General features: G+C 40.5%; 1 protein-coding gene across 1 annotated transcript in view; it reads left to right on the top strand.

The window, feature by feature from the left end:
• LOC110165438 (ELKS/Rab6-interacting/CAST family member 1-like) overlaps positions 1 to 26,009 on the top strand; it is a 467,498-nt gene that overhangs the window by 261,795 nt on the left and 179,694 nt on the right. The window contains exons 17-18 of the mRNA XM_055153860.1: positions 2,192 to 2,327; positions 13,527 to 13,658. Coding sequence (XP_055009835.1) covers positions 2,192 to 2,327; positions 13,527 to 13,658 — 268 coding nt within the window. The remainder of the gene's footprint in view (positions 1 to 2,191; positions 2,328 to 13,526; positions 13,659 to 26,009) is intronic.

The raw sequence follows: 26,009 nt of genomic DNA, 5'->3' as shown, positions 1-26,009 counted from the left end.
GCACCTGAGCCACAGTGTGCCTCTTTTTGTCTCCTCACATGTTCACAAATTCTGACTTAAAGGTTGTATGGAGGATTTTTTAAAATATTTTTTCAAATTGTCAATGAAAGTTCAAAATAGAATTATAAAGAAGAAGCAGCCTTGTAATTACGATGACCAAAAAAAAAGAATGAAAATCCATCAACTGTGGACGTAGTGAGGGCAGATAAACATCAGCCAATAGATAACAAGGCTACCTCTTTATCTATTGGCTGTTAGGTTGTCAATCAAATTCCCTACGTTTCTAGCGTCGCTGACTTGCCGACGCGCTGGGATTGTGTGGTTTATGTTCACGGTTCATGTTTAGCGGTTCTTGGCGTCTTTTTTGAACTGTAGCTCTCAGTTTGCACAAATTTTGTTTTAATGGCAGAGAAGAATTCACGACCGGTTCGCCGCAAAAGAAAGTCAGTTTTTGATGTTGCTGAAAGAAGAAGAGAAGGGGAAAAGGTGCGAAGCGCAACATTTAAAAAAGGACAAACAGTTGCTGCATTTCTCTTTCCTTGGAAAATCTTCTATACAACCTTTAAATCTGCACAATTTGACCAAAAGTCCAGCCTCTCTGCCTCTGCCTCTGGTCCAACCCTCACCTTTTCCCTCCTCTGGTCTTTCTCATCTTTACAGTCCAAGTTAGTGAAAGTAAACAACTGTTTCCTCACTGTTTATGAATGAAACTTAAGTCCTAGTTTAACTCGGGGCTATCACACGTGTTTCTGTTTCTGTTGCCACATGTCTCTGCCGCTTGGGGTTTAATATATTCAGCAAACTCATTACAAACTTTATAAATGTGAAACTCTCTGGAATTATTTATTCTATCAACACAAAATAAACTGTAGTGACCCTGACACCCTGCCCTTTATGCCTGAAGTCCACATGTCTTTGTTTTTAATAAGATGGAAGAAGATCAAATTGAAAACTGAGATTGATCAATATGGGGAGAAAAAAAATGTTGATTCCTTTTTTTACCTCATATCGCCCAGCCCTGTTTTCAGCCATCTGTCATTTTTTTTCCTCTTTGTTTTTCCCAGTATGGAAGCACCAATAAAGACAAGTTAGTTTATACCTGATCAAGTTTTCTTTTTCATACATCACTGTGGTGGGGTTCTTCTAGAAAACTCAGGCTTAGTCAGGAAATGCTTTTCTGTGATTTATTGTGCTCTCCAACAGTGCAAAAAGGTGCCAAACGTGAGTGGAAAAATATTTACAGTGGTTGTGTGAAAAACAAAAAAAAATTAAAGTTCGAAAGGCAAACTAACAAAATAAGTTTTTGGTGGACTTCCCCTTTAAGTCCCACAGCGTTTGCTCGTTCACTCTCTGCACACGTTACCTTCCACTGTAACCTGGTCGCGGCTGCTGACAGAGCTGCAACTTTATACCCCCGTTTGCCCCTCCCACATTACATAATTCCCCCCAATAATCGTGATTTGCGCCGTTTCTTCTATTAAACGGCCTACGTTCCATAGCTCGATCGTTATACACCCGTAATACCTTACGATACCTTAATGTCCGAGAGACAGACAATCCATTTAATTGGCCATGCAAATGAATCTTTGCTCACCTGATTCCCTGAACCCGCGCGACGACAGGATTTAAGCTCCCAGCGCCGATGTGTCCGGGTTTGCCAGAACAAACCACAGAAGGAGGGCGAAGGCGGCGGCGCGAGGGTAAGTGACTGTCTGGTTTAGCGTGCTTTAGATGAACCGAACAAGCGCTTCTAAGTGTGCATCCTTAGTCGCGGCAAGACACGCAGGAGGTGTTGGGAAAATGTTATTTTAAAAAGTGATTTTGGTACGAAATGGTACGGCGAGCGATGCGCAATGAATACGGAAACGGGCGCGCGGGTCTTCACGTGCTCTCCCCAGGGACGGCGTTCTTAGGGACGGGCCTGCTCCGTCACAATCATTTATTTATATGCTTTATTTATACACAATTTTGATTCTTCATATGTTACGTAAGAAGAATTGACAATACATTTTTTTAATTGAATTTTTTTTTAATAAACAAAACAAAAAACAACCATAACAGCTTACATGAATTTAACTTCACTAGCAATTTCTACAAACAAAAACTCCCCACACCTGTCAGTATTTAGTTAACAATAATGCATATAATTATGACTATAACTGAATTCCCGTGTTGTCTTTTCTTGCTACAGACAGATGAAGGACCAGTCGAAGAAAGTGGCCAACCTCAAACACAAGGAGCAGCTGGAGAAGAGTCGGAACGCTCAGCTGATGGAGGAGGCCAAGAGGAGAGAGGACAACCTGAACGAGAGCTCCCAGCAGATCAAGGTACGGGACAACACCAAGGCCACATCTAAAAGGCCCATATTACTCTATTTTTTATGTTTATGTTTTATGTTATAATGTGGTTTCCTTGTCAAAAAACCCCCACTTTATCTTGAGATGACATACAGTAAACTAAAGGTAAAAGGAGCTGTTAACTTGAAAACTAGAGCTTCATAACATCACAAGGTGAATCAGAGCATTTTGAGCTTTTTTTTTTTTTTTTTTCTTGCCGCTCAGGGCTTCCGTACTTTAAAGATGTAGTCAGACTGATAATAAAGCGTTACTCAAACTTGTGTGAATTAAACAAAACACAACTCCAGGTCTGTTTTTGATGAAGTAACACCTCAAAAAAAGTTCATAAGAGTAAATTGTGTGTAATATACAGTGTTGGGGAGTAACAGATTACATGTACTGAGTTACGTAATCAGAGTACAAATTATGAGTAACTGTATTCAGTTACAGTTACTGTTTCAGTGAGTGGTAATTGGATTACAGTTACTTTGTTGAAATAAATGGATTACACAGCTGTATTTTCCCGTTTTCACGTTTCGGGATATATCTCTTTTTTTTTTTTTTTTTTTTCGGCAATTTTTTCGGCAATAAACCACCACTAAACCACTCAGGTCTCAGGTCTAAACCAAACCAGGTCTAGTCTAACCACTAAACCAGGTCTAAACCAGATCTAAAACCAGGTCTAAACCAGGTCTAAACCAGGTCTAAAACCAGGTCTAAACCAGGTCTAAACCAGGTCTAAACCAGGTCTAAAACCAGGTCTAAAACAGGACTAAACTAGGTCTAAACCAGGTCTAAAGCAGGACTAAAGTATGACTAAAACCAGGTCTAAACTGGGACTAAACTAGGTCTAAACCAGGACTAAACTACGACTAAACCAGGACTAAAACCAGGTCTAAACCAGGTTTAAAACAGGATTTAACAGGACTAAACCATGTTGCGTGGACCGTGGCTCCTCCTCTTCTATCAATAATATTTTTAATATAGTTCAGTAAAGTCTGGGCTTTTTATTTTCTTTTAGCAAACAAAATATCTTATGTTATGATTTCCTCGTCTTTGCTTCTCTACTGCAAATCAAGTAATCCAAAGTATTCAGATTACATTACTCACCTTAATTAATTTAATGGATTATGTTACAAACTACATTTTGGTGTATGTAATCTGTAATCTGTACGGGAATACATTTTAAAAGTCACCTTCCCAACAAAACTATACCTAGAAAAACAGACATTCTGACTGTGAGTGAGGTCGCCTCTCCACAGATCTGACCTGTATCTTGGTCTGGGTTTGGTCTCCACGAAGGTAGAACGGTTTAACGCCGTACTGCGAAACATTCCAGACAAAGCAACGGCATCCCCACGGAGAGTAAAGCAACTGACGCACACCTTCACCCGAAAAGTTACACAATGCACCTTTAAATCGAAAAGTATAGCTCTAAAGTTCCTTCCTTCCTTCCTTCCGCCTGCGTCCTTGCTCCAATCTTTCCTCCATCACAACAAACCTTTTCAGTGACGTGACAATTATGACAGGATCAGCCCGAGGCAAAGTCAGCCAGCGTCTCCTCTCGCGGGGGAACGCCAGCGAGAGGTGAGCCGCCGCGCTGATTGACAGCAGAGGGGCGAGCGCGATTGCCTTATATGGGCGCAGAGGTGACAGGAAGAAGAGAGATGGATAAAAGTCAAGTGCAGAGGAATGACGGATGGAGACGGCAGACAGGGGCCACAGGCTGAGTGTGCGCTGGATACAGTCGGTTTCAAAATAATGGGACAGGATTTATTTTACACTTTTCGCTTTACGTCTTGGACCTTCCTCATTAAGAGCTATGCAGGTGTTTGTGGGTTATGGAAATTTACCACGGTTGCCATAGCGATTAAAGGTCCAATATTACACCAAGTTGACTCTTGTGAGGTTTTAGCCAGGTTAGAAAGCTGTAATCTCTTCCAAAAAAGACCTGGAGTTGTGTTTTGTTTAAATCATACATGTTTGAGTAACCCTTTGTCTACATCTCCAAAGTACGGAAGCCCTGAGCGGCAAGCAAAAAAAAAAAAAAAGAAGCATAATCTGGACTCCATTTCATTTTCTAAGTGTTTTTTTTTTTCCCACCAACAAAAATTCTTGCTTTTTTTTTTTTAATATATGTTTTTAAAATATTTCTTTTATTATTATTATTTTTGCACAAACATATATATTTTTTTGTACTGTTGCTGTGGCCAATGGGAAAACCCCTAATGATGTTTTTTTTTTTTTTTTTTTTTTACCAACAAAAATTCTTGCCTTTTTCTTTTTTTTTTTTTTCTTTTTGCACCAAAAAAAAAAAAAAAAAAAAAAAATGTTTCGTGTCTTATTATTATTATTATATATTTTTTTTCTTCACAACCATTTTTTTTCCTGTTGATGTGGCTGGTAATATTAAACAAGCTCTGTTGGTGGAAAAAAAATTGAGCCCAAATAATGTGCCTCTTTTTTTTTTTTTTTTTTGGTTGCCAGTCAGGGCTTGTGCACTACGGAAGCCCTGAATGGCAAAAAAAAAGAAAAAAAAAAAAAAAAAGAAGCACATCATTTGGGCTCTGTTTTCTAAGTGTTTTTTTTTTCTACCAACAGCTCCCCAAAAGAAACAAAACAAAAACTCTTGCCTTTTTTTTATGTTTGTTTTTTAATATTTATTTTATTGTTATTTTTGCACAAACATAATTAAATTTATTTAAATTCTTTTACTGTTGCTGTGGCCAATGGGAAAAACAAAAATTGAAAATGGACCCCAAATGACGTGTCGTTCTTTTTTTTTTTTTTTTTGCTTGCCACTCAGGGCTTCGGTACCAAAGCTAAAAATGAAGCTGTTGTTTTCAAGTTAACGTCTCCTTTTACCTTTAGTTCATTAGAGATTGGAAATTCTGAAATCATCCAAATGGTTCTAGTCAAGGTGTATGGAGCACTTCCTGTATTACCACATGACATCACAAGGTGGAACTGAGTGTTTTCTGTTTGAGAGAAGAGCAGGGTTTGTGTGTTAGACGTGTGTGACAGCAGAGGGGTGAGCTCGATTGCCTTATATGGGCGCAGAGGCGACAGGAAGGAGATGGATAAAAGTGAAGTGCAGAGGACTGACGGATGGAGACAGCAGACTGACACAGACCGAGTATGGACCCTCCTCATTATGAACTATGTAGACGTTTCTGATTGAACAGAGACATTCGTGGGTTTCAGAGTGAAGAAAATCTAGCACTGTTACCATAGCGATTAACAGTTTTAAAAAAAATCTACATCTGTTGGTATGGACACCGTTTGTGGATCTGAGTGAAGTTGGACTACTGTGATTTCCCAGTGTTTTTGTGTTTTCTTTGTGTTTTGGGTCGGGTGTCAGAGTTTTTTATTATATTATTATTATTATTATTACTATTCTTTCTTTCTTTTTTTTTCTTGTCTGTTGGTTGTTTTTGTTATGTTTAAATTCTAAAAAATGAAAAAAATATATTATGTATTTATAGAAAAAATTGGCATCTTTTGAATGAACAATGACTAAGCTAAAATGGTCCATGTACCATTCTTTCTTTTGAATTTCAATTAAGAACCAACTTCCGGGACAAATAAACCAGAAAGAATAAAATCTCAAAATTAAAATAGACACGCCAATCCATGTATCATTCCTTCATTTGTTTTTCAATATAAACGAAAAATAAGAAAATGAAAAAAACAACCATTTTCTTCATTATTTGTCTCCAAAAACAAAATGACAAAAAAGATAACGATTTGTTTTTTCAGTTTTAAATTTTTATTTTTTATTTTATTTTTTTTTCGTTTTCATGACTTAAACTGCAATGCCGAACTTTTGCACCACATACGGACTGAACCAGGACTAAACCAGGTCCGGGACCAGACTGGAACCAGACCAGGACTGAGGCCAGAACTTAGACCGGGCCTGAGACCAGGACCAGTCCAGAACTGAGATCAGGACTGAGGCTGGGAACAGGACCAGGACTAGGCCTGGACTAAGACTGAGACCAGGACCAGACCCGGACTAAACCGGGACTAAGACCAGGACCAGACCAGGACTGAAAACGGTTTAGTCCTGTTTTAGTCCTGGTTCAGTCCTGGTTCAGTCCGGCATCGCAGTTTAAGTCACGGAAACGGGAAACGGTCATTATCTGTTTTGTTTTTTTCCCATCATTCATTTAAACACAAAACTGAAAACTGAAAAAACAAATCATTATCTGTTTTTTCATTTTGGTTTTGGAGACAAATCATGAAGAAAATAGTTGTTTTTTCATTTTCTTATTTTTGGTTTTATTTTGAAAAATTAATGAACGAATGTTGTTGTTGATTGGTGTGATTTAAAATAAACTTTAAATTAAATATTGGAAATAGATGTTGAAATCTGTTTTTTTGTTTGACACTAAAACAGAAAAATGAAATAACAAACTGTTTTCCCATTTTATTGTTGTTCGTTCTTAATTGAAATTCAAAAGAACGAACGATACACGAACTTAAAAACGTTGTATTTAAACATGTTTCAAAAAGGAAACAATAAATTAAAAACATTTTCTTCTGACTTACAAATTAAAACTCAGAAGCTCTGTTTGTAGTACAGTTGTCAGGGATGAAGTGCTGGTATTAGATATTGTTTTCCCACTGATCTGAAGGTTGCCGGTTCGAATCCCGCTGTCGTTGTCGTTGTCCTTTGATGTAAAACGCTTTGAGCGCCTTGAAAGTGGAAGAGCGCCGTCTATGAACGTGCCCATTTACCGTTTTATTTCTGGAGATCTGGAGATGGTTGCATTTCTTTGACAAATACAAGCTTCACTTTTTTTTCATTTTTAGCCTTTTTATCCTCCGTAAATCTCTCTCTATCTTTCAGTTTGCGTTCCAAGCCTTCCATCCTCCTCCTCCTCCTCTTCTTCTTCCTGTAATCTCCGACCTCAGTGGCTTCTCTGATTACAGGCAGATGAAAATACGCTGTTTACTGAGCGCGTGTGAAGGCGCTCTTTAACCATGATTGATTTTTGGTTTACAAACTGGTGTGTACTTTACAGAATGAGCTGAGGCCTGTGTGAGTCACTGAGCCCGTGGTTACAACCAAAACTATATCGCAGCCAATTCTCAAATTTACCCACAATGCCGAACTCCAAAAGGAATTTGAGAATAATTTGGAAAAGTTAAAGACACTGTACCGGATTTTTTTTTTTTTTAAACGTGAAAAACAAAATGAGTTCCAGAGTGATTCCTTTCTGACTTGAATCATTCTTAATTATTCACCGCAATGAGTTTAGAAATGCTTTTCACGACTCCAAGAGACCAGTTTTGCGGTGAGCTAGCATCCCACTGTGCACTTCCTGATCACAGACATCAACAAAATGCTTTCTTAGATCAACTGACTTATTTTGATCTTAACATATCTGTACCGAGGCAATAAATAAATAACATTAAGAGTAAAAAGCAGGAATGTTCCGACATTCACATTTTTTTGCCTCCGAGTCATTTGATTTTGAGTATCTGCCAATACCGAGTCCTGATCCGATACTTCTACATTACATCAAACATTAAGGAATGAACTAAGAGCAAAGAATAAGATGCAGGATTTGTGCAGATCCGTACTGATTCAATGTGTAGTATTTGGGCTGAACTTGTGAAAAATCAAATGTCCAAAAGTTTTATTAACTTTTCTAATCATGAACCATCATTGTTGAAAATCTTTACTTTTACCACAGTCTGGTCTTGGAATGTGTTAGTATATTTAATGAACTGGACAAAACAGGAACCAGAATCAGATCAGACCTGAGACTCGACTCTGCACAATCTATTGTTTGTATATTTGATATTATATGGACGCATGTGCTTTACATTTGAAACATTTAGGCTCGTCTATGAAATCCAAATAATACAAAATCTTACCAAATAAAGACGTGATGACAGAAGCTCCACAGCCTCTGTCCCGCACCAACACCACATCCACAGACCCACAGCAGAGCAACACCGCAACATCTGTCCCACTGCTCCATAGACGCTTCATGCTGCTTTTCTCACCCTTTCCGCCAAAAGCACCAGCTCCGTTGTGCAACGTGCAAACAAACAGTGGTGTGCGATGACGCCATCGGCCGCGCAGGTGTGAACACGGGCCACAAAACCACAGGTAACAGCGCCCGAGTACACGGCCCAAAAGTCGCGCTGATGGGACGTCCCTGAGCAAATCCCGCACCTCAGAAAAACTGTTGTGTCCTGTGTGTTATATATGTTTATTATTTATCCGTTACCTGATCGGACCATAACGACCGAGTCCAGATCGAGTCCTCGGTCACGTGATCTGCGCCGATTTCCGATCACGTGGTCAGTTCGGGACAACCCTAGTTCAAAGGAGTTAAGAAATTGTCTTAGAGAGACCCTGCAGTCACGTGACCGTTTTTGTTTTGGCCGCCATATTGACGGTCCTGATGACAGTGGTTAACATTTTAGTAACATGACTTGTCTGTGGTCGGGTCATAAATTCCTCAATTTATGGCAGCCAGTGTGCGATTAACCCATTACACCCCCTAAAGAGCCTCAAAAAAATAAAAACAAGTCCAGACGTCATCCCATACGGACCTGGACAGGGTGAGTCCCATGTTCCCGATGTTCCTCCAATTGCGAAAGGTTTCTATGTTCCCCGTTAAAACCGCGGCCGTCCTCATCTTAAGTGATCACCATGAACTTTGTACAAACTCACCGCATCAGCCCGGAGCAGAAGCACTACAGCAGCAGCCAACAGCGATAAAGACACTTGGTTCTTCTGAGGCCGAGACCCCTGACACCACTCCCTGCTCCAGCTCCTCTGAGCCCGACCTGGACCAGAGCTGCTCCAGCTCCTCTGAGCCCGACCTGGACCAGAGCTGCTCCAGCTCCTCTGAGCCCGACCTGGACCAGAGCTGCTCCAGCTCCTCTGAGCCCGACCTGGACCAGAGCTGCTCCAGCCGCTGGGTCAGGACTCTGGTTTGGATCTACTGTAGTATTTCTCACACTGGACTAAATGCAGTTCATTTATAAGATAAATCAGTTGAATAGGGCCTATTCAGTTTAGGCTGTTGTCTGTGGCATCCACTGTGGTGTCTTTTTCTTTTTTCACATTTACATCTGTATTGTTCAACAATTTGGAGATGGGGACCCCCGAATATTGACGAGTTTTTTTGACACTGATGGCAGCTCCACTTCTAAGTCTTTATTTTTTTTATAAAGCACTTTTCACAGACATATGTCACAAAGACGCTTTACAGAGGATTATAGATTCATTATTCTTTTCTTTCTATACCCAGTGGTGGTTGTTTCATACTAGGCAATGTGGGTGAAGTGTCTTGCCTAAGGACACAACGACCCCTGTGGCTCCTGAGTTTCCCAGTGTCTCCCATCCAAGTACAAACCAGGCCCAGACCTGCTGAGCTTCTGAGATCTGACGGGATCAGGCTTTGTCAGGCCGGTACGGACACTTCGTCTGTCAGCTTCAACCGGGGTCTGATACAACTGAACCTCTGTGTCTTTATCTCTGCTGATTACAGCTCTGTGCGCAACATTTTTCCGGCATGTGTCTTAATGTGAAAATTAAAGGAACGACTCGAAAATGTGCTAACTTTACCATGTGGGTCTATTGGCAGTGTGGCTCACCAGGGCAAAGCGTCACATGCAGGTTCTCCATAGAGGGAACTATTCCAGTGAAGTCAGTGGTAATTCCTTGAGTCCTTCAGTGTCTAGAAAGGCATCTTCAAATAAAATAAGTTATTATTATTATAAATTAAATCATCTATTTCTTTCTGGTGGAGAGTACGTCACCAGGTTGTTCCCTTGGAGTTGTTACTGGTTTAAACTTTTCTATTTCCACAGAGATGATGAAAATCTAGCACAGTTGTTACGGGAATTAAGGTCTTTTTTTTATACGAAATTGACTCTTCAGAGCTTTTAGTCATGTTATAAAGCCGTTTCCTCTTCAAAAACAGACCTTGTGTTTTGTTTCATTCACACACGCTTGAATAATCTGTTATTATTAGTCTGTCTCTAAAATGGTTTACCTAACAGATTCCACAGCGTGGCATTAAACTTGTCTGTCTGCCTCCAGTCGTCCCTTGTGCATTTATAAAACACACACAGTAAAGCAGAATATTGGTTCTTTAATCTCTTGCTGCTAAAACGGCTCTGGAGATTTCTTTTCTTTAGACTTTTTTGCTCAGTGAACTGAAAGTGTCCAAGGCTGATCTCTGGGGAGTTTGAAGAGAAGAATCTCAGAAGAAAAGCTGCAGCTATTAAAGAACAGAGCCTGGATTTAGCACATTTTATCTGATTCAGAGGAACAGCACAGAACAAGGAGGTTTCTTTTTTTTTTAACGAGCCAGAGCGGTTATGTCACAGAGGGTAAAATGTCTCAGAGCAGTTCTCAGATTTAGTCCAGAACTCATTAATTGCACTTGAAGTAAATACAGTAAATGCTTCTTTCCATTTATTTTTGGACGTGTAAACTTAAAGCTCTGTTGCATTGGTATCACATCTTCCATTTTGTGACTGTCATTATTTGTGAGTTCTGTTTTATAGTTTGCATGTTTGGAATAAATTCATTCATTCAAAGTAAAAGAGATGCGTCTTAAAAGGTCTGTGTACCATTTGTTCTTTTGGATTTCAATTAAAGGTTGTATGGAGGATTTTTTTTGTTTCAAATTGTCAATGATAGATTATAGAGGTGCAGTAGCCTTGTAATTATGATGACCAAAAAAAAGAGAATAAAAATTCATCAACTCTGGACGTGGTGGGGCTAAACATTTGCCAATAGATAACGACACTGCCTCGTTATCTGTGAGCTGACAGGCTGTCAATCAAACTCCCTACGTTTCTAGTGTAATTGACTTGCCTGCGCCGCCGGTACATGGTTTACGTACGACTGTCACGCAGTCCACAGACGCAAGACGCACAGACGCTGTTTACTCCACCAATGCAACAGTTCTTAGCGGCTTTTTTTGACCTATATCTTCCTCGCAGTTCGCACAAAGTTTGTTGCAATTGCGACAAGAATCCAGGAGCAGTTCGCCGCAAAAGTAAGTCCAGTTTTTGAGGTCGCTGAAAGAAGAAGACAAGGGGAAAAGCAGCGAAGCCAAACTAAGGTGATTCTTGAAGATTCATTCCAGCGATGGCGCGACTGAAGCAGACGCAGGGTCTAAAGACTGACGCACTGGTCCACAAATTACTCCTGGACAGGAAACTTCTGCTTATTATGAAAACGTACTTTATTTCCAAGAGCGAGACAAACGTTTTTCAGGACACGAAAGCGATATCCTATGTCTGAAAACGTAATTTTCAAGGCAAAGAAAGAGTCCGCTTGCTGCTGCGTGTTGTAGCTAGTTCATTCGCACTGAATCTCCGCGCACTCTTCTCTGCACCCCTTTCCTGCTCCTCTCCCCACTGCCCGATCCACTCTTCCCCCTGCTCCTCACTTCTCCGGGCACGGAATCTCCGCTCCCTCTCTCTCCTCTCTCCTCTCCTGCTCCTCACTTCTCGTCCGCGAACGAAATGTCCGCACACCCGCTCCCCCCGCTCCTCACTTCTCCGTCTTGCCTAACCAACACTGTAGTTAGTTGTTTACAAGTCATGTGCAGCACCGGCTGTAAACAAACCTGTTTCTGGCGTAAAGGAGGAGGAGGGAGGAGGCGTTTCTACGTAGGAGCTGTAGGGGAGGGGAGGTGGTTTCACACATGCGCAACATTTGAAAAAGGACAAACAGTCGCTGGATTTCTCGTTCCTTGGAAAATCCTCTATACAACATTTAAGAACGAAAAACGATAAAATGGGAAAAGAGTTTGTTATTTCATTATTCCATTTTAGTGTCAAACAAAAAAACTGATTTTGACCTTTATTTCCAATATTTAATTTAGTTAGAAAGTTTATTTCAAATAACACTAATCAAAAAACGGTCATCGTGCCTATTTCAATTTTGATATTTTATTCTTTGCCCTTTGCAATTTTGTGGACAAACATTTCTTCTTCTTTTTTTACTTTCACATCTTAGAAAGTAATTGTTGAATTCTGGGATGAGAAACAGGAAGCACAAAACTCTCCTTTGTTCAGCTGACCCCAAAGAACTATAATAAAAATAGTTTTTATTATAGATCCATGATTGACACTGAATTCACACGAGGCACTAAGCAGCATAAACATCCATCCATTTTCTTCCGCTTATTCGGGGGCAGCAGTCTAAGCAGGGACTCCCAGACTTCCTTCATCCTGGACACTTCCTCCAGCTCCTCCGAGGATACCCCGAGGTGTTCCCAGGCCAGCCCAGAGACATAGTCCCTCCAGCGTGTCCTGGGTCTTCCCCGGGGGCCTCCTTTTGGTGGGACATGCCCAGAACACCTCCTGAAGGAGTCTCTCTCTCTACTCCGAGCTCCTCCCGTGTGACCGAGCTCCTCACCCTGTCTCTCAGGGAGCGCCCAGCCGCCCTGCGGAGGAAACTCATTTCAGCTGCTTATATCCGCGATCTTGTTCTTTCCGTTATTACCCAGAGCTCATGACCACAGGTGAGGGGAGGAACATGGACTGACGAGTAAATCGAGAGTTTCGTCTTGCCTCAAGTGGAGGAGTTCAAGTATCTTGGGGTCTAAGCAGCAGAACATTCGTATGTTATTAGGTTCTTTTTTTCAGACCTAGAGTGTTATTTCACTAGCGTCTTCCTCAGAGTCACGTGATGTTGCTGTGACGTGTCCGGTCAGCTGATTTAAACAGGTTTTGGCGCTGCCTTCCTACCGGCGGAGGCAGGACGACGAAATAACACTCTAGGTGTGAAAAAAAGAACCTAATAACATAGAATATCAGGAAGAAACTGACTGTAGAAACCTGACATTAGGGTTGGGCATAATTGACATGATTTCATATTTTTGTGTATTTTCACTTGACGCAGTGAAAATACATGAGAAGCGTGTTTAACTCTGCCTGTACGTGTCATGGTTGAGGCTCAAATATCGCACAAAATGAGAAAGAAGTGTAAAACTCACCACAAAAGTTTGTCTTATTTCGTCGACTCTTGTTGCAGCCTTTTTATTTCTGTCTTTCTTTCTTTATTTTATTACAGAAGATATAATTGATGATACTCTAATCCCGCAAACCGTCAAAACAACAATTTCAATGATTCATTATTCATTTCACAACACGGTTTCTCGTTATAATTGTTTGGTTTTGTTTTGCTTTGTGTTGCAGGACTCTCTTCGACACAAAGAGGAGCGTATCGAGGAGCTGGAGGAGGCGTTGAGGGAGAGCGTTCAGATCACTGCAGAGAGAGAGGTGGTCCTGGCCCAAGAGGAACAGGCTCGAACCCACGCCGAAAAACAGGTACGGCCCCCTCGCTTTAACCACAATGCCATGTCCTGACAGTGCTCCCTCATTATTGGCATATTCATAGATTTATTTCAGTTGAATCATGTTTGAGTAATCCTGTATCGTCCTGCTTTTGAGACTTGAGAGCTCAGAAAATGTCTGTTTTCACCTGCCCCCTATCTCCGCCCACTTCTCTGTACTTGCTTTATTATTCCAAACACTCCAAGTGCACATAAGGTTCAAAACTGTCACATTTTCCATTCCATTTTCAAACATAAACTATATAAAGGAGAGTCAGCGGAACCATATGAATTTTTATTTATTTATTCTTTTTTTTAAGATGGTCTGAAAACTCGTGAAAAAAATTAAAACTAGATTTAAACTGCTTATTTTCGGGAGCCTGTGATCATTACAAGTGTTCCTGGTCCTGTTCAGGAGTTTGATTTTTCAACAAAAAATGTAGTGTCGTACTCAAGACCGGCCTTGGTCTCAAAACAGTTTTTTTACGGATTTGGTCTCGAATTCAACCACGCTTGGTCTCGGTCTTGTCTCCGTCTTGAAAGAGCTTGGACTAGGTCTTGCCTCGGTCTTTAAAAGCGCTTGGACTCGGAAAGCGCTTGGACTCGAGCTTGCCTCAGGTCTTGAAACCGCTTGAACTCGGTCGTGTCTCGGTCTTGTCTGGGTCTTGTCAAAGTCTTGAAAGCGCTTGGACTCAGTCTTGTCTCAGTCTTGAAAGCGTTTGGACTCGATCTTGAAAGCTCTTGGACTTGGTCTTGTCTCAGTCTTACAAGAGCTTGGACTCAGTTTTGCCTCAATCTTGAAAACGCTTGGACTCGGCCTTGAAAGCAATTGGAGTCGGTCTTGTTGTGGTCTTGAAAGCGCTTGGACTCGGTGTTGTCTCCGTCTTTAAAGCGTTTGGACTCGGTCTTATCTTGGTCTTGAAAGCGCTTGGACTCGTTCTTGCCTCGGTCTTCAAATCGCTTGAACTCGATCATGTCTTGGTCGTGTCTCGGTTGTGTCTCGGTCTTGTCTCGGTCTTGAAGGCCCTTGGACTCCGTCCTGTCTTGGTCTGAAAGCGTTTGGACTGGGTCTTGAAAGAGCTTGAACTCAATCTTGAAAACGCTGGGACTCAATCTTGTCGCAGTCTTAAAAGCACTTGGACTCGGTCTGGTCTTGGTCTTGAAAGTGTTTGAACTCGGCCTTGAAAGCGCTCAGACTCGGTCTTGTCTCGGTCTTGAAAGCGCTTGGACTCAATCTTGAAAGCTCTTGGACTCGGTCTTGTCTTGGTCTTACAAGAGCTTGGACTCGATCTCAAAAGCTCTTGGACTCGGTCTTGCCTCAATCTTGAAAGCGCTTGGACTCGGCCTTGAAAGCACTTGGACTTCGTCTTGTTGCGGTCTAGAAAGCGCTTGGACTCAGTCTTATCTCGGTCTTAAAAGCGCTTGAACTCTGTCGTGACTTGGTTGTGTCTCGGTCTTGTCTCAGTTTGAAGGCCCTTGGACTTAGTCTTGTCTTGGTCTTGAAAGCGTTTGGACTGGGTCTTGAAAGAGCTTGACCTCGGTCTTGAAAACACTGGTACTCAGTCTTGTCTCGGTCTTGAAAGTGCTTGAAGTTGGTCTTGTCTTGGTCTTGAAAGTGCTTGAACTCGGTCTTGTCTCGGTCTTGAAAGTGCTTGAACTCGGTCTGTCTCGGTCTTGAAAGTGCTTGAACTCGGTCTTGTCTCGGTCTTGAAAGTGCTTGAACTCGGTCTTGTCTCGGTCTTGAAAGTGCTTGAACTCGGTCCTGTCTCGATCTTGAAAGTGCTTGAACTCGGTCTTGTCTCGATCTTGAAAGTGCTTGAACTCGGTCTTGTCTCGGTCTTGAAAGTGCTTGAACTCGGTCCTGTCTCGATCTTGAAAGTGCTTGAACTCGGTCTTGTCTCGGTCTTGAAAGTGCTTGAACTCGGTCTTGTCTCGGTCTTGAAAGTGCTTGAACTCGGTCCTTGTCTCGATCTTGAAAGTGCTTGAACTCGGTCTTGTCTCGGTCTTGAAAGTGCTTGAACTCGGTCTTGTCTCGGTCTTGAAAGTGCTTGAACTCGGTCCTGTCTCGGTCTTGAAAGTGCTTGAACTCGGTCCTGTCTCGGTCTTGAAAGTGCTTGAACTCGGTCCTGTCTCGGTCTTGAAAGTGCTTGAACTCGGTCTTGAAAGCGCTTGGATTTGGTCTCGTCAATACATTTCTTACCGCAACATGTGTTTGAAGTTTGCCTAATAAAAGTGCACAAATGCATCTGTATTTGTCACGATGTGCGTTTTTGTTAAATGTGGTAAATGCCACAGAAAAACAAGTAAGAGAATGGAAGAAAACCAGTTAGAAAATGAAAAAAACATGTTTAAAAATCCTACCCACTTTGAATTGAAGATATCAGCTGCAAACGATCAATTATTGGGCCTTTTTAGATCAAATATTGCTGTTTACAATGAACAAAACGTCAAATAATTATCTACGTGCATCATAGTTTAATCCTAAAAACCTGAGAAAACCAAAACACGTCTTCTCAAACAGCACACTGCTCTGCACGCTCCGGCCAAACCCTCAAACGTAACCTTCACCCGCTGTTTTTCCCCGTATGTTTTTGTGGCTCAGCATGACAAACATTTAAGTTAATACAAAGAGACAGAAAATAGTCAATTATTTTAACATCACATAATTCAAAACGTGACTAAGACCCAAAGCGAAGCCAGAGCCAGCTGAGCTCATTCAGGTGTGGTTACAGGGTGTTAGTCCAGTCACTGCTCATTTAGTGGACATGTAAATACTGCCCTATTTCAGGAACACTTGTGTTTTGTCCACTGCAAACCATCAGACTCTCACAAATAGACCTGTCAGGATGTCCAAGTTTGCTCACAGGATTATTGTATTTTTTCAGTTCTGAAGCAGCACTGTGGAGCTTTTCAGGTGGGAAATCTGTCGCCATGGAGATATTATTTCTCTGCTGTTATGTTATCAAACGTACCGGGCGTACATTTATTACATTAAGGACAGGGATGTAAACATAACATCATTATTATTACGGAAGCTGGGAGGGTTCATGACAAACGCAAACGCCGCAACACAACAAAAAGCCACAATAAACCAAAAAAAGCCACAACACACAAAAAAAAAAAAAAAAAAAAAAAAAAAAAAAAATTACCAAAAAAGTGTGTATGACAGGCTTTGATGATTCGAATTTTTACTTAATTATCCATAAACCATAGAGACCATAAAGAACCATAAACCATAAAGAAGTGTATCGACTCCAGCCAAATGAAGCTCATTGAGGTTTGCAGTTATAGGAGCGAATTTGGAGCCATATTTGGAATTCTGACCACGAGTATTGTATTTTTTGGACTATAAGTCGCTCTGGAGTATAAGTCGCACCAGCCAAAAAATGTGTAATGAAGAAGAAAAAAAACATCGCACTGGACTAAAAGTCACACTTTTTGGGGGAAATTTATTTTATAAAATCAGAGACCAGGAACCGACATTTCATCTTTAAAGTCAAGTTCTAGTGAAAACAATAGAAGAGAGAACAACAGACTGTTAACGTCACATATGAACAGTTCTTCAGATAAACTATAACATAAACAACAGAACAGAACAAGTTTAACAAACTCTCCATCTCACTCCAAATCACTAAATCCATTCAATTCTTCATCCTCGGTGTCACTTCTGAGCAACTCCACGACCTCCGGAGGTAAACAGACGCCGCTTCCTCTTCTGTGTCGCTGTCGTCAGACTCAGCATCAGTTCCAGTTAGAATTATTCTGGTCTTTCTGAATCTCGACAGGATGGTTTCGGTGTCACTGAAGTCCAGGCTTTGTCCATCCATCCAGTGACTTCCAGGAAAGTCCAAATGATTCTAGTGAAGGTGTATGGATTTTAAAAACACAGTGGAGCGCTTCCTGTATCACCACATGACGTCACGAGGTGGAACAGTGACAACAAACCAAAAAAAGCCACAGCGAAAGTAGGAGTGTGCAAAAATAACGGAATATCGATATATCGTATCGTTTAATGTGATGATACAGTATCGATATCGTGGGCTACTGTATCGATATTTCACCAAGAGTACTTTTAGGTGTGTTTTACTAAATTATTTTGTTACAGAGCTACAGTTTTGTTGCTTGTGGAGTGAAAGGAAACTCATTTATGCGACACATTTGACATTTTTACTGTTTGGATGAATAAAATGTTTGTGTTTCATATGAACTTTGCACAAGAAGTGGTTTAACAAAGACTTTTAGTATCACAGCCACGATTTAGCCTTTATTTTTATTGAACCGTATCGAATCGATTTGAAATATATCGAATCAAAAGTGCACTGTATCGAGGTATGTATCGTATGGCGGCCTGTGTATCGAGATATGTATCGTATCGGCAACTTCTTAATGATAAAAGTGACTGCGGGACTCTGTTTTAATGCAAACGCCGCAACAAATACAAACGCCACAACACAACAAAAAGTCACAACGGGAGTGACCGCGGGATTCTATTTTCCGATGGACCAAGCGAAGCGTTAAAGGACCAAGTGGGAAGTGAATGGGAAAAGTTGAAGAAGAACAAGAACGTGAAAAGTAAAGGAATGGAGAAGTGAACGAAGTTGGAAACGTAAGAAAAAGTAATTTATTGTTTTGTGGCCAGGATCGATGTCACTGTCTGACCATGGCTCGGTCACTTGGTCCGATGTAAAAGCATTTGATCAAAATTAGACAGAATCTTACAGCTAACCGTAAAAAGGGTTCAAATAGGACCCTGGGAGATCACTAAATTACGTATACATGCATGGATGACATTTAAAACATCTTCAGGTATGTTTTTGATGAGGAAACAACATTATAACACGGTAGAAAGCTAAAAATAAATGAATAAATAATTGATTTTGCATTAAAAAGGCCTAAGAGGGAGTCATGCAAGGCGCCCTGAATATGCGCTGTAACAAACCAAGATGAATTACTGAAAAAAAACTAAATAAAAAGTCACATTTAAATGAAAAATTACCGCTCCGTATAGGAAGAATTCTTAAGAAATACCTGCTTTAGATGTGATTAATTTGAGCAGATTTTTTTATAGCCCTTATCTCGGTTTTCCACTGATGTAATACGACGTTGACCTATTTTTGTAGCTTATTTTGACAAAGTCTTATATTTCTATTTGAAATTCCATGCATCAAAACATGGCCCAAGTTCAAGATCATGGGGAGTTTCTTACAGATTTTCTCAGTTTGGCAACAGATAAGATGTCCTCAACGAAAGTACTAAATTATCATGACGTTTTGTTTGCAGGCGAAGTAGGCCGTGATGAATCGTAGTTACGCTCTGGAGGACAGCGTTTTAATCTCGATCTATAAAAGAACATATTTACCAAACCACGTGGAGACTGAAAAATGACCATTAAAGTGCGTATGACAGGCTTTGATGTTTCGAATTTTTACATAATTTAGTGGAATAAAACCGTTGACTCCTATAAAGAAGTGGAGTCAACCGTAGTGATCGACTCAGCCAAATGAAGCTCATCGAGGCTGCATTTATACGAAAGAATTTGGAGCCATATTTGGAATTCTGACGACAAGTACTGTATTTTTCAAACTACAAGTCACTCCAGAGTATAAGTCGCACTTTTTGGGGGAAATTTATTGTTTAAAATCAGAGACAAGGAACCGACATTTCATCTTTAAAGTCAAGTTCTAGTAAAAACAATAGAAGAGAAAACAACAGACTGTCAACGTCACATATGAACAGTTCTTCAGATAAACTATAACATAAACAACAGAACAGAACAAGTTTAACAAACTCTCCATCTCACTCCAAATCACTAAATCCATTCAATTCTTCATCCTCGGTGTCACTTCTGAGCAACTCCACGACCTCCAGAGACACGTTTTGTTTTAGACCTGTTTTAGACCCTGTTTTAGACCCTGTTTTAGACCCTGTTTTAGACCTGTTTTAGACCTGTTTTAGACCTGTTTTTGACCCTTTTTAGACCTGTTTTAGACCTGTTTTAGACCCTGTTTTAGACCTGTTTTAGACCTGTTTTAGACCCTGTTTTAGAGCCTGTTTTAGACCCTGTTTTAGACCCTGTTTTAGACCTGTTTGAGACCTGTTTTAGACCCTTTTACAGCTGTTTTAGACTGTTTTAGACCCTGTTTTAGACCCTGTTTTAGACCTGTTTTAGACCCTGTTTTAGACCTGTTTTAGACCCTGTTTTAGACCCTGTTTTAGACCCTGTTTTAGAGCTGTTTTAGACCTGTTTTAGACCCTGTTTTGGACCTGTTTTAGACCTGTTTTAGACCTGTTTTAGACCTGTTTTAGACCCTGTTTTAGACCTGTTTTAGACCTGTTTTAGACCCTGTTTTAGACCTGTTTTAGACCTGTTTTAGACCCTGTTTTAGAGTAGTTTTAGACCTGTTTTAGACCCTGTTTTGGAGCTGTTTTAGACCTGTTTTAGATCCTGTTTTAGACCTGTTTTAGACCCTGTTTTAGACCTGTTTTAGACCCAGTTTTACAGCTCTTTTAGAGCTGTTTTAGACCCTGTTTTAGAGCTGTTTTAGACCCAGTTTTAGAGCTGTTTTAGACCCAGTTTTAGAGCTGTTTTAGACCCTGTTTTAGACCTGTCTTAGAGCTGTTTTAGACAAGGTTTTCTGAATCCCGACAGGATGGTTTCAGTGTCACTGAAGTCCAGGCTTTGTTGATCCATCCAGTGACTTCCAAGAAAGTTGCATGGTGCAACCTCCTGGTTCCCTTGAAGCTGTGTTCTCCGTTCCCGCTTTCCGCCAGTCCATTACAAGCTTCTCGCTCACTCCAAACTTTTTTTCTGCTGCTCGATTACCGTTTTCGGCTACATATTTCGCTACTTGCAGCTTGTAATCTGCAAAATATGATTTTCTTTTTGGTGCATTTGTGTTGTGTCGTCTTTATAAGTTTGTTTAAATTTTAAGTAATGTTGCGATCGACTGACATGATACAAACAGGACAGAGGCTCTTTCTGCAGGAGACATGTGCAGTAGAGTGAAGTGACAGTGGTACAGGAGGAACAGGAGCAGCAGATACTGACACACAAGACTAGAACCTCTCACCACTTCAGTGTGAAAATTTTAATATACAAGTCCCACCGGAGTATAAGTCACAAGAAACATAAAATATATCGATGACATCACACTGGGACAAAAAGTTCCCAATTTACACGTACAAGTAATAACATTTTCTGACACTTTAAACACGATTTGAACAACATAAAGGTGTTTTGTTTTTGTTTTTTTTAATTTATTTATATTTTTTATGTAATTTTTATGTATTTTATTTATTATTATTATTTATTATTTTATTTTATTTATTTATTTATTATATTATTATATATATTATTATATTATTTATATTATTTTTTTTTTCTTTCAAATAATAATTCTTGTGCACGTACGTTTTTTGGGCCTAGTATAAATCATGGTTGCTATAGGTAAAAAAGGGAATGTTTGATGTTATGATTTCCAACCCGGAAGTCAAATTTCAGATCCTGCATGACCCCTCTGCTACTTTCTATCTTTAGTTCAGAAGAAATGGGCAAATCTTGAGTTGAAATTATCCAAATTATTCTAGCGAAGGTGGAACAGAGCGTTTTCTGTTTGAGAGAAAAACTCGGCCTGTGTGAATGAAACAAAACACGACTCCAGGTATGTTTGTGAGATTCTGACACAGATGAGAAAATCGTGTAATATGAGGCTTTTAATCTTTGTTTCTCGTTTATTTCACAGTGTCATGTGTCGAGTATAATCACGGCTTATTCTTTCTGTGGTCATTTTGATGTCTCATGGTGAACTTTGAGCTTTTTCCGCTTGTTTTTCCAGTGTGGTTTTTAACTACAAATGCCAAATAACCTGACCGACTCTGAACCTGAATTTGAAACCTATAAATATGATCTCAAATAGAACTATGTTTTTCGTCAAATGAGTAGTCCAATCTGTCATACACACTTTGATTTGTTTGTTTACTGTACGTTTGCCAGCTCCTCATATTTAATCTAAGCTCCTACGTTGCGCAAAAGTGACTCTCGTGAGGTTTAAGTCGTGTTATAATGTCGTTACCTCCTCCAAAACAGACCTGGAGTTGTGTTTTGTTTCACTCACACATGTTTAAGTAACTATTTATTATTAGTCTGTCCACATCTCCAAAGCTCAAAACGCTCTGTTCCACCTTGTGATGTCATGAAGCTGTAGTTTTCAAGTGAACAGCTCCTTTTTACCTTTAGTTCAGTAATCCAAATGGTTCTAGTGAAGGTGCATGGAGTTTAAAACCACAGTAGAGCTCTTGGCAGTGCTGTATTATGTGTTATATATACAGCGTGTATTATTGCTTCATTAAGGATCAAACAATGCAAAGTGCAAAGGGAATGTTTCATGTTGTGGAAACCGTCTGACCCCGCAGCATTAGGATTCGCTCGACAGCAGGCGGGTACTTTTTTATATTTAAAGAAACAGAAAACACACACCAAATGCAAGCACTGTGGTCCAAGACAAGAAAAATATCCGATGAAGGCTTTTTTTCCCGAAACGTTATGTTGTTAATAAAAAAGCTTTTGGACATCGGAGTGTGCTATGCATTTTTTCACCCTTGACATTTTTATATTTAACCAATCGCTGCTGTTTGGTCGTGACGTATGTAATGCGCCGATAACTGAGCTAACTGGTATGTTAAACTTTTTTCCAAATCCTGTAGGAAGAAGGGCAATAACGTCTTTCCCCTTGATAAAATTCACCAAACATTCTCTTTGTTCCGGCTTTAAATCCTCAGATGTCTGTCTTCGTCTACATCCATATCGACGCTTTGTTTACTGTTGTGCTGTTCCACAAAAGGGACACAGAAATGTGCTTGAGTTTGGCGTCATGGCTTCACAGCTCTTCACTGATTGGCCGGTGCGCGGTCTACAACTTCCGGGGTTCTTGCAAACTCGTCTAGTGTTTTCTGATTCCTGACATAGTCGCTGGAGAGAAATGAAATTGAATGTTCCACAGTGGGACATTAAACAGCTCTACTTTACATTTTTTCAGTTACAAGTGGTTTTATAGCTCAAAACTACCTACAAAAACAAGATTCTGACTGTGAGCGGGGTCGCCTCTCCACAGATCTGACCTGTCAAACTTGGTCTGGTTTGGTCTCCATGAAGATAGAAAGGTTTAATGCCACACTGTGGAACATTCCAGACAAAGCAGTATGGTAGTAGTATTTGATGGACCCCGCACCAGAAAAGTTACACAGTACACGTTTAAGTGTATTTAAAAACGGTTGGGGTGTGCAAAAAAATAACAATTTCGATATATCGTATCATTTAATGTGATGATACAGTATTGATATCGAGGGCTGCTGTATTGATATATCAGCAAGATCAGTTTTGGTACCCATCCATCCATCCATCCATCCATTTTCTTCCGCTTATCCGGGGCCGGGTCGCGGGGGCAGCAGCCTAAGCAGGGACTCCCAGACTTCCTTCACCCCAGACACGTCCTCCAGCTCCTCCGGGGGGACCCCGAGGTGTTCCCAGGCCAGCCCGAGAGACATAGTCCCTCCAGCGTGTCCTGGGTCTTCCCTGGGGCCTCCTCCCGGTGGGACATGCCCAGAACACCTCCCGAGGGAGGCGTCCAGGAGGCATCCGGAACAGATGCCCGAGCCTCAACTGGCTCCTCTCGACGTGGAGGAGCAGCGGCTCTACTCCGAGCTCCTCCCGTGTGACTGAGCTCCTCACCCTGTCTCTAAGGGAGACGCCCAGCCACCCTGCGGAGGAAACTCATTTCGAGCACTTGTACCCGCGATCTCGTCCTTTCGGTCACTACCCAGAGCTCATGACCATAGGTGAGAGTAGGAACGAAGACTGACCGGTAAATCGAGAGCTTCGCCTTTCGACTCAGCTCCTCTTCACCACAACGGTCCGATACAGCGACCGCATCACTGCCGAAGCTGCACCGATCCGCCTGTCAATCTCACGTTCCGTCCTTCCCTCACTCGAGAACAAGACCCCGAGATACTTGAACTCCTCCACTTGAGGCAGAGACTCTCCACCCACCCGGAGAGGACAAGCCACCTTTTTCCGGTCGAGAACCATGGCCTCAGACTTAGAAGAGCTGATCTTCATCCCAATAATATTACTTCAAAATGAAAGGAAACTATTTATATAAAATATGTCAGTCCTTCCAAGCAAATTTTTATCATTTTAAATACATTTTTCAAACCTTTCATTAATTGTCTTTTTCTCTTGTTTGTCATTGTTTGTCTTCCCATGTAAAGTGTCTTTGGGTATCTTGAAAAGCGTTATTTTTTTTATTTTTAATTTTTTTTAAATCATGTACCTTCATCAACAGTTCAAAGATCAAATAACACAGGATATGATGAAATACATCCATTTATTTACATGATTTTCAGGTCTTTGAAATAGGGTAAATAATTTTTGTTCCATGTTTCATACATGGTCTGTTTAAAACGTATGTAACTTTAGAACCAAAAATGGTACAGAAAAAAGGTAAACAGTTTCATAAACTAGAGTACATATGTATCTGTTCAATACATTTTTATATCAGATGCATTAACTTGAATTTTTGGCCTTGATGTTTACTTCTGCTTGACCGGGCCCAAATTCATAAAAGCACAGTAAAAGAGTGATTAATTCTCGGTATAAAATATAATAAAATTCAAAACATGTTCAAACGTGCGACGGGTTTGACTTCACTAAAAACTGCAGTAGTCTCTCGTAGAGCGCCTGCCGAGGACAGTAAAGCACAAGACATAATTTAAACTCCGCAAACTTCTCACAAAATGGAGGACGTGCAAACTGCTGTCCAAACACGGCTCTGACCTCTGCTGCACAGCGCCGCATTCACGCTCTGCCAACGGGACTTCTCCACGACTGGAAAACCGTCTTTATATACATGAGAAAACTGTAAATAAGTACGTTCTAGTGTTTTACGGCGAAGTCGAGGCAAATTAACTTTTCGGACGGTGATTTATTTGAACGATGAGAGCGTGGGAGGAGTTTTAATGAGGTCATAATAAATGGACATACTGTGTACACGAGTATCAGACGCACTCAGTACACGCGCCGTACTCAGAGTAAAAGTAAATATGTGACCGGACAGAAAACAGAACTATCTTTATATGTGTTCCATATCCCACATCCTGTATTATTACCAGTGTTGGGGAGTAACAGATTACATGTACCAGAGTTAAGTAATCAGAGTACAAATTATGAGTAACTGTATTCAGTTACAGTTACTGTTTCAGTGAGTGGGTAATTGGATTACAGTTACTTTGTTGAAATAAATGGATTACACAGAGGGATTTTCCTGTTTTCACATTTTGGGATATATCCCTTTTTTTTCCTGTAATTCCATTCATTGCCGGACACTAAACCAGGACTAAACCAGGACTCCAGGACTAAACCAGGACTAAACCAGACTAAACCAGGACTAAACCAGGACTAAACCAGGTAAACCAGGACTAAAACCAGGACTAAAACCAGGTCTAAAAACTAAACCACTCTAAACCAGGAACTAAAACCAGGACTAAACCAGGACTAAAACCAGGACTAAACCAGGACTAAAACCAGGACCAGGACTAAAACCAGGACAGGACTAAACCAGGACTACTAAACCAGGACAAGACTGGACTAAACCAGGACTAAACCAGGACTCTAAAAGACTAAACCAGGTGACTAAACCAGGACTAAACCAGGACTATCTAAAACCAGGACTAAACCAGGACTAAACCTGCTGTGTGGACCATGTCTCCTCTTCTTCTATCAATAATATTTTTAATTTGGTTCAGTAAAGTCTGGGCTTTTTATTTTCTTTTAGCAGACATAAAACTTCTTATGTTATGATTTCCTCGTCTTTGTTTCTCTACAGCAAATCAAGTAATCCAAAGTATTCAGATTACATTACTCACTTTAAGTAATTTAATGGATTCCGTTACAAACTACATTTTGGTGTGTGTAATCTGTAATCTGTAATCTGTAGGGGAATACATTTTAAAAGTCACCTTCCCAACACTGATTATTATTTTATCTCTTCTGAACTAAAGGTAAAAGGAGTGAAAACTACAACTACCACGACCATTTTGAGGTACGGAAATGTAGACAGACTAATAATAAAAGGTTACTGAAACATGTGTGAATGAAACAAAACACAACTTTCTGATGAGGTAACAACATGTAAGAGTGAAGTACCTTGTCCAAGGAAAATAGGACTGGGATTGTACCTACAACATTCAGATTAGTCTCGCCTACTTCTATTTTCCTGCTCTATCCTGCTTTATATTAAACAACGGACTCTTGTGAGCTGTAGTCTGTGTTATAATGTCATTAACTCCTCAA

The sequence above is a fragment of the Boleophthalmus pectinirostris genome, unplaced genomic scaffold, assembly GCF_026225935.1.
Source record: "Boleophthalmus pectinirostris isolate CB_2022bp ecotype Guang Dong unplaced genomic scaffold, ASM2622593v1 HiC_scaffold_18, whole genome shotgun sequence".
Lineage (NCBI taxonomy): Eukaryota > Metazoa > Chordata > Actinopteri > Gobiiformes > Gobiidae > Boleophthalmus > Boleophthalmus pectinirostris.
The sequence above is the reverse complement of the archived record's forward strand: the minus strand, read 5'-3'. Positions and strand labels throughout refer to the sequence as shown.